The sequence below is a fragment of the Cynoglossus semilaevis genome, chromosome 20 (assembly GCF_000523025.1).
Source record: "Cynoglossus semilaevis isolate Cse_v1.0 chromosome 20, Cse_v1.0, whole genome shotgun sequence".
Taxonomy (NCBI): domain Eukaryota; kingdom Metazoa; phylum Chordata; class Actinopteri; order Pleuronectiformes; family Cynoglossidae; genus Cynoglossus; species Cynoglossus semilaevis.
The window spans coordinates 14,343,678-14,353,059 of NC_024326.1; the positions used below are offsets into that span (position 1 = coordinate 14,343,678).

Consider the following 9,382-nt stretch of genomic DNA (forward strand, 5'->3'; position numbering starts at 1 on the left):
TAGCTAACAGGACGTAGCCAACAGGACGTAGCCAACAGGAAGTCGCCAACAGGATGTAGCTAAAAGGACATAGCCAACAGGACGTAGCTAACAGGACCTAGCTAACAAGACTGTAACACTAAATTTGATGCCAAACATACAGGATTTAAAGGTAAAAACCTCTGGCTCTTTGTATTTCACAGCAGAGTCAATGTTGAAGTTGGATTTTTTGGAACACGTTTTCCGAACTTGAACAAGTGGGACATCAAACACTGAACTTCCCACAAATACGTGGACAACTTCGCCCCAGTTTTTTAGGCTGTTATTAATTTAAAAAAAGGCGCTCATTTTTCTTATAATAACGTCCACGTCTGAGAGCGGCCCAGCGCGGTGTGGACGGCTGCTCCTCTGGGCCTCCTGTCTTATTAATGGACGGCTGTAACAACCGTCACTGGCTTCTCTCCCTCCGAGCTTATTAAGAAGACAAATAAGGTTGACACCTTTTAATCTGGCTTTCTCTTTCATAAGTGCTTACCTCCGGGGCTCCTCCTCAGAATAAATTTACGGATCTCATCATAAAGGAAGATGAGGAGGCTGTAGGGGAAGGCGCAGAACCACCACAGGATCCTGAGAGGGAGGTGAAAAGAGAGCGAATGGATGAAAGTGAATCAGAGTCAGAGAGAGAGAGAGAGAGAGAGAGAGAGAGCCTGCCACAGTCGGGGTAATAAGGTGGTGTTAAAGAAGGTGTCAGGACTGACGGGGTAATTGGCAGCTCTACTTCTGACAACTTCATTCTAGCTGGATGGAGTTCATGTCTATAAATACATATATATAAATACATATATATATATATAGACACAGACGCAGCTGTAGGTTGTACCTGAGTGGGTACATGCGCAGGGCAACGTCCATTCCTGGACAGTAGGAGAGAAAAGCAGCCAGGGCCGTCTCCACGAAGAGGCCGAAGATCAGGATCCTGTTACTGTGGAGTCCAACGAAGAAGAAGAAAATATGTCAGAGACCACATCATTCTGCCCCCCCCTCCCCCCCCCCGAACCTCTGCCTCGATTATTATTAGTGTTTCTGTTGTATGATATGTCAATTCTCCACATGTTGAGTTGGACTTGCAGTACCGCTTTTCAACACTAGTCAGACTATATAATATAGAGTTTATTAAATGCAGAGCTCGTGTTTGTTTGTACTGTTCTTACTTCATGCCCTGCTGAAACAGGGAGTTCCTCCTGGTCTTGCAGATGATGAGGTCGGCCCACTGCACCACTACGATGCTGACGAAGAAGGCCGTGTGGCAGGTGAACTCCACGATCTTCCTCTGCTCGTAGGTCTGTGGGTTTTATCCACAAACACACACTCAGTTTTTATTCCTGCACAGTAAACCTCAGGGACTCTCACCCCGACTCCTGCTCCTGGTTCTGGTTCTGGTCCTGGTTCTGGTCCTGGTTCTTACCCTAGTGGTTCCGTAGCTGTCCTCCAGGTCGTTGACCTCGCGGTCGTCCCAGTTGATGCGGATTCCCACCAGCGTTCCTGGACGGAAACCGTTCTCGGCCAAAATCACAAAATAGGTGAAGAATCCTGCCAGAGCCTGCATCATCCCTGTGAGAGAGCATAGTGGTTACCACGACGACGACAACAACAACGACGACAACAACGACAACAACAACAACGACAATGACAACAACAACGACGACACCGACAACTGCGACAACGACGACAACAACTACAACGACAACAACTACAACAACAATCGGTCGGCTGTTTGACCAGAGAGCCTGGATCATCCCTGTGAGAGAGCAGAGTGGTTACCACGACAACGACAACAACAACAACAACGACAACAACAACAACGACAATGACAACAACAACGACGACACCGACAACTGCGACAACGACGACAACAACTACAACGACAACAACTACAACAACGATCGGTCGGCTGTTTGACCAGAGCCTGGATCATACCTGTGAGAGAGCAGAGTGGTTACCACGACAACGCCAATGACAACAACGACGTCAACAACAACGTCGACGACAACAACGCCAACAACAATGATGACAACAACAACGATAACATGACAACGACAACAACGCCAACAACGCCAATGACAACAACGATGACAACAACAACATCAACGACAACAACGACGACAACAACGACAACAACAACAACGCCGCCAACGACAACAACAATGATGACAACAACAACATCAACGACAACAACGACAACAACAATGATGACAACAACGACGACAACAACAACGCCAACAACGCCAATAACAATGATGACAACAACAACGACAACAACGATAACAACAACGACATGGACGACAACAACAACAACGCCGCCAACGACAACAACGACGACGACAACAACGACAACAACGATCAGTCGGCTGTTTGACCAGAGCTGTTTCATCTTCACCAAAGTCCAACCAAGTCCAGAGTTCTGACCCTAATATCAGCCACATCATGGATGGATGTATACATGGATGTATACTACATACATATACATATATATATATACATATATATACATGGATGTATACTACATACATATACATATATATATACATATATATACATGGATGTATACTACATACATATACATATATATATACATATATATACATGGATGTATACTGTAGATGTGCAGTTTTTTTGTCCAACGTTTCTCCCTGCACTGCTGCAGGTCACCGTTAACGTCATGTGACCTCAGGAAGTGGAGTTGTTCCAGGGCTGATATTTAAAAAGACAAAAAGCCAACGACAAAACCCAGATCGATGGGAAGTGTAGCAGCAAACACACACACACACACACAGTCTGGGTGTGCTGTAAATGTCAGGACAATTACGTCTAAGTGGTGAGACCGTGTCCCGACCGCTGCTGCGGCGCCATCTGTTTTCTCTCTAACTGTACGTCGGTGAACATCAACACAGACGGTGGAGAAAAACAACAGACGCCCCATAATGTCAGTGTTCAGTCAGCTCAGCTCAGGGTGAGGTCACGGTGACTCACTGTCACCTTTGACCTCGTCCACCGTCACCACTGCGTCATTCTGCAGAACAAACCTATCTGTCCGTAGGCCATGCTGATGAGACGCTCGTTGACCAACTTGTCCGTTTTGGGGTTTCTGGGCTGGCGTTTCATGATGTCACTCTCTGCGGTCTCGTAAGCCAATGAGATGGCAGGAACCTGGAAGAAGGGGTTGGCGGGGGGGCGGGAGGGTATGACAAAATTGTTGACGTGAATAAAGGTGTAAAAGAAACTTCTTTTTATGGTTGTGTGGGGGGGCGGGGGTTCACACTCACATTCACACCAGTACAATTTAAAATGTACAGTTCACCCTTAGTCTCAGGCAGGGGGAGTAGGTGAGGGGGGGGGGGTCCTTGGTATATTGGTCGGCTTCAGCAGGTAAGCAACAGTTCAATAAGTCTGAGTCGAGGCCCGATCCCTGGGTCTTAGCTGGGATTGGAGCTGACGACGTGACACGGTGTGAAGAGAACACAGGCTCCACCCTGGACAAATCCAGTTGGCGTTGGTTTTCATTCTCCACTAAGCCACAGCAGCCGGAGGAGGGGGAGGAGGGGGAGACTAACTCGCCTGAGAGCGTGTCTGCAGGTGGAGCAGATTTCACTGTATTCCACCCGCTCCTTCCTCCGCCCTCGGGGCTTACGGAGCATTTTATAACAACATGTTATTATCGGTTTTTTAATCACTCTCTGGCTCCTCGTGTCGTCACCAGCTGTAGCTTTGATGCTAACGTTTTAGTAACTTTCTGGCTAATCCTTTGGCAACATCGACCGATGTTTTTGTGACTGAAAATAAAAACTAATCCACTCGTTCATCACAGAAACACGTCGTTCACTGATCTTTAAACTGACGACGTACGACCAGGAGGATCAGAGAAAAGAAAATCATGACTCTGCCTGTGTGTGTGTATGTGCAGCATCCACACACACACACACCTCCTCCCCCTCGTCTGAGTCTGTGCCACTCTGTGCTTTGATAAACATCTTCCTCTGCTCGGCTCTCGTCTCCTCACACGTGTCAGATCTGACTAAAAATAATCAGGGCAGACTCCGAGTGCTGCTCGTCGCAGCTGAGTCTCAGCAGCTCCGCAGCTCTGTAGCCTGCAGTCGGACGAAGCTGTTAACAAGCTGTTAACAGCTCCAGCAGCAGCAGCAGCCGACGACGATGATGTGCACGTTTACCACCGACACTTTTAGCTACTCTGTCCAATCTGGAAATATGTTGATTTGACGGTCTGTCTCCTTCAAAGCGGACCCCCGGCTGTTACCTCTCCCCTTCATTACACCAGTAAGTTTTAAATACATGTGGACGGGCAGCTTTGAAGAAAAAAAAAAATGCTGAACGACGTCACGAATCAGACGTGTTAGAACTCCAATTATCGTGTCTTTGAAGGAGAGAGCAGTCGGAGAAAAGTCCAACCATCGGTGTCATCACTCAAAACTTCAACTCTTCAAAAACAACATCTGTCCTGCAGCTTCAGATAAAAAAAAAAGTCCATCATCAGCCATCGTTTCTGCTGTAAGTGGTGCCAAAGTCTGGCCCGAGGGCCCAAATGTGGCCCTCGTGTGGTTCTTTCTGGAAATGATTCCAGTTATATTTTAGCTTCTTACTTTTGTTGCTGTTGGACTTCTGTTGGTATCATTTAGCTTTTTCAATAGCTACAGCGTTAGCTAACATGGCTAAGTGTTCATAAGGCTGACACATACATATATAACTACTGTCAAGCTAAGTTTAAATGCTAGCCTAACCTTTGCTACTTTCTTTTAGCTAGTTTTATTCACACACGTTAACCGCTATTCAGCTCATGTTTCGATGTTAAATATTCCGTTGTTTCTGGTCTGAGTGACTCGTCCTTTACCATTAAAAAAAAAAAAGTTTAATTAATGTTTTTTTATTTGTACGTTTCCTTGGTAATTATAAACTGCAGGTAAAACTCAGATTATTTTTTATGATTCTCTAATGTAACTGGCTCTGGTTTCCAGTGTGAGGCACGGCAGGAGCAGCCGTCAGCCCCAGGACGTTGTTCCATTATTAAATCTGACAGCGGTCGGACACTCGGGCTCTAAAGTCCAGACTGAAAATATGTCCAGCAGTTGAGGAGCTGGCCGTCATAAATGTGCACCTCCAAAAACTTTAAACTTTGGTCTCATTAGGATTCCTGCAGTGGAGAGAGAAGAGAAACAGGAGTCGCTGTGAATTGACTGTGAATTCACCGCGTTCTCCACGTTCTCCTTCTCCTCTGTGATGATGGATCACAGCCCTCAGGCCGACAGCAGGACAACAACTGTGTTCTTTTACTACTGTTGTAGTTGTTGTGTTTCTGAAGGAGAGGTGGGAGTTACCTTCCTTTCCCTCTGTTTTTCTTTCTTACGTTCCTTCTTTGTTTACTTCTCCTTTTTTTTTTCTTCCTACATCTTTTCTTTTTCCTTCACTTCTATCTATCGTGTTTTTCCTTCAGTTTCTCTGTCTCCTTCCCTCCTCCACTCAGTTCCTAACACCTGACAGTCAGGATAAATGACATGGAGTCTGAACAATGAGCTCTGACTGTTCAGTCATCAGTGGGGTCAAAGGTCAGCTACGGTTTTATCTTTTTTTTCTTTCCCCAGCCACCTTTGACTCGCTTGGAAATCACCGGGAGCACAGACATAACACACTCAAAGATCATTGATTATGATAAGGCAGATAAAAACTGAGGGGCGGGGGCCCGGGGACTAATTAGACTCACCATGTCGGTGCCCAGGTCGATGCAGAGGATGGTCACCGTCCCCAGAGGAAGAGGAACGCTGGCGATGATGAAGAGGAGGAAGGGGGAGATTTCTGGGATGTTGCTGGTCAGCGTGTAGGCGATGGACTTCTTCAGGTTGTCAAAGATGAGGCGACCTGACGGGGATTGGAGACGGGAGAAAAACGCCGTCTCAAAGGGCACGAGTCACAGGAACGGAGCGAGATTCAACCCTGGTTTCTATATTATATTAGCAGCCGCTAACAGATCACAGGCACATTCATTAGCATTGATCTCTCGGCTCCGTCAGATCACTGACTTCATTATATGGACCCTCAGATTATTGACTGGATTATCTTTAGAACCTGGACAACTGTTGAAGGTTAGCCAAAGCTAACGTGGCTAAGATTCTTAGAAGGATTTTTTTTTTGTTTGTTTATAAGTCTTATGAACTGTTACTACTGTTATCCATTCTTGGCTACATTTTAGCTTTTTTTGGTTAGCACAAACTTTGTTATAATTTAGCTAGTTTAATTCACACATGCTTACTGCTGTTTAGCATACGTTTAGATGTTAAATATTTTGTTATTTCTGGTCTGATTTACTAATGTTTTATTATTATCTTAAGTTTTAATTATTTTTCTCTCTCTCTTCACTTCTGTTTCCTTACCTTCCTCCTTCCTACGTCTCCTACTCTGTGTCCTCCTATTTGTCCCTCTCAATTTCCCCTCGGCTAATTCCTTCTCTCGTCCTTTTTCTTCCTGGCTTCATCTCGTTGCCCTCCTCCCCTCCCCCTTGATTGACTGACTGTCTCACTCACTCACCCTCCTCCACCCCAGTGACGATGGAGGCGAAGTTGTCGTCCAGCAGAATCATGTCCGCCGCCTGCTTGGACACATCGGAGCCGGCGATTCCCATGGCAACGCCGATGTCGGCTTTCTTCAAAGCTGGAGAATCGTTGACGCCGTCGCCCGTCACTGCCACGATGGCCCCCTGCACCCGCAAGGAGCAGAGAGGAGGAGGACAAGAACAAACGTTTGAGACGGAGAGAGGAGCGTCATGATTGAAGCGTCTTAACGAGGACTTTTCACCGCAGCTCTGGGGACATTCTGGGGAAAAATGGGATCGAGTCCTAATCATTCGGTCACATGGACCGAGAGCCGGGGGCCAAGCTGTGAGTGACCTCGGTGAACATGAGGAAACGTGCACGTGCACGTGCACACACAGATGATACTGGCATTTTGTCCACTGAAGCTGAGGAAAATGTGCACGTAATGAGAGGGAATCCTGGGATTCTTCATCCATCCATCCCTCCATCCATCCATCCATCCATTTTCATCCACTTATCTGTTACCGGGTCACAGGGGCAGCAGTCTCCACCCAAATCACACTGCTCCGTACCACCCCCCCCCTAAACCTTCCTGCGGGTGGTGAGTCCACTGGAAGGTACCAACCGCCCTGACCGGGATTCGAACTTGCCCAGGAGGTGAACCGTGGAGTTCCACACCAATGACAGAGACGTTGCCTCTGGGCCAAAGCGCCACGGGATTCTTGATAATTGATAATAAAGAGCGGCCTTTATGGAATAAATATGAAAAAAAAAAAGGTGCAATAAAATATCCTAAAATATGAAAATATGTGAATAATTTGTACCAAAAACGCAACAAAAAAAAACCCATCATATCTTGGTTCATGAAAAATACACGTGAAAAAAAAAGTCCTTTCTTTAAAATAAAAAAACCCAGTAAATTAAACAGTTAGATGTAAAAGAACACACACACACACACACACACCTGTCGCTGACAGCCCTCCACGATGATGAGCTTCTGCTGCGGAGACGTGCGAGCAAACACGATCTCCGTGTGGTTCCTCAGCAGGTCGTCCAGGTACTCGCTGCTCATGTCCTTCAAGTCCGACCCGTGGACCACGCACGCTTTGGCGTCTCTGGAAACGCGGGGCGAGAAACGAGAGAAGTCGTTGGTGATAAGTATGGAAATGGAGGCCGTGGCATTTTCTTCTCGCTTCCTGGAGGTTCTTTATTTCTGACCCGACTTTTCTGACGCCTGTCTGTCTTAAAGGAATAGTTTGACATTTTAGAAAACTCTGCCTTAGATTTATTCTGGTCTGGTCAGTGTGAGGCTGCAGACACTCAGCTTAGCGTAGCAAATCTGCTCACCAGTGCCTCCAGAGACTCTAGTTAGCAATTACAGTGTAACACATTTTCTTTATTAATCCTGAAACCCAACGTGATCATTAAGACGACACGTGTTAACGTCGATGTAGGCACCAGAGAACAAGAACTGCAGAGGGATATATGTAGGTAATATATAAAATAAAAAATATTTACTGTATATAATATATTTATATATAATAATATAATGACATTAATATGTGAACAGAACACACACCTGGGGTTAACCTGGCTCAGAGGGATGTCCAGCCTGTCCGCGATGTCTTCCACCGTCTCGTTGCCCTCTGAGATGATGCCCACACCTTTGGCGATGGCCTTGGCCGTGATTGGATGGTCCCCGGTCACCATGATCACCTGATCAGACAGAGGAGAGCGTCGCCATAAATCAGAGGTAAGACACTGTCACGTTAGGTGGCTGTTTCTCTTCAGTGTGTGTCTCCTGCTGTGGAGACGTTCACTGTCCATAAATCATCCAGACGTGTTTGTCCTGGACGCAGCAAAAACCCCCGCAAAACTTGTAAACCTCTGAGACAATTTGCTTATTAGTGAAATATTAGTATTTATCGAGGTGTTTTCCTGATCCCGTATCAGTTATTGATTTTTTTTATCACCAACTCCCAGTCCAATATTCCTGTTCCCTATTTAAGGTTCGTGATTTAGTTTGGAGTTGGGATTAGAACTTGGGTCAGATGGATTGAGTTTTGGTGAGTTTTTGTTGTGCTCCTGGTGTTGGTACTAGGAGTAGTTGAAGTACTGTACATGACTTTGATCTGCAGCCCTAAAATACAACGTCTATTTGTGTATTTAGGAAAAGTTGATCAGTGGACCTCAGTGGATGGACACGTCCACCGTTTGATAGTGTGGGCCTTATCTTGATAACCATTCAATACACTTTATAGCACAGGTTTAAACATTGACCATTGGCTGTTGTTGAAACTATGACAGAGACTGATTCACTGTGTCAGCGCTCAGGTCAGAGTTTGGTCCAAACTTTGTTTTACAAATTTCCCAGTGAGGTGACGAACAAATGACTTCCTCATCGTCAACTATCGAGCAACAGATCTTATTGATGACCGTGGTCTGGTTCAAAGAGCTGTTAGCTCTAACCTTCAAGTGTTTGTTGTCCTTCAACATAAGAACAACAAAGTTTGGATTTCTTTATTGGAGCGAGCGACTGGTCATGTCAGCAACATGACAGGAATGATAAAAACAGGTGTGGTAAAGTCACTGGAGCATAAATCCTCATAAACTCATAAACCAAAGTACAGAGTCCACCTAGATTATTCTACACTCAGCCCCTCCCTGTGAGATTATTAGGTGAAGTTCTTTGTCCTGCTCTGAGGTGAATCAGTCTGTCAGTTGACTTGAGAGAGTAAAATGGAGGAGCAGAGAAATCAGGTGAACCCAGAAAGATTCTGCTGTTCTATCTGTCTGGATCTACTGAA

The 9,382-nt window shown here is 45.8% G+C and overlaps 1 protein-coding gene across 1 annotated transcript in view; it reads right to left on the minus strand.

The window, feature by feature from the left end:
- Window positions 1-9,382, minus strand: part of LOC103396779 (sodium/potassium-transporting ATPase subunit alpha-2-like) — a 25,513-nt gene that overhangs the window by 2,284 nt on the left and 13,847 nt on the right. The window contains exons 6-14 of the mRNA XM_008335005.3: window positions 8,155-8,291; window positions 7,540-7,690; window positions 6,571-6,739; window positions 5,750-5,904; window positions 3,063-3,186; window positions 1,445-1,590; window positions 1,191-1,321; window positions 860-961; window positions 515-606 (exon numbers count right to left, since the gene is read on the minus strand). Coding sequence (XP_008333227.1) covers window positions 515-606; window positions 860-961; window positions 1,191-1,321; window positions 1,445-1,590; window positions 3,063-3,186; window positions 5,750-5,904; window positions 6,571-6,739; window positions 7,540-7,690; window positions 8,155-8,291 — 1,207 coding nt within the window. The remainder of the gene's footprint in view (window positions 1-514; window positions 607-859; window positions 962-1,190; window positions 1,322-1,444; window positions 1,591-3,062; window positions 3,187-5,749; window positions 5,905-6,570; window positions 6,740-7,539; window positions 7,691-8,154; window positions 8,292-9,382) is intronic.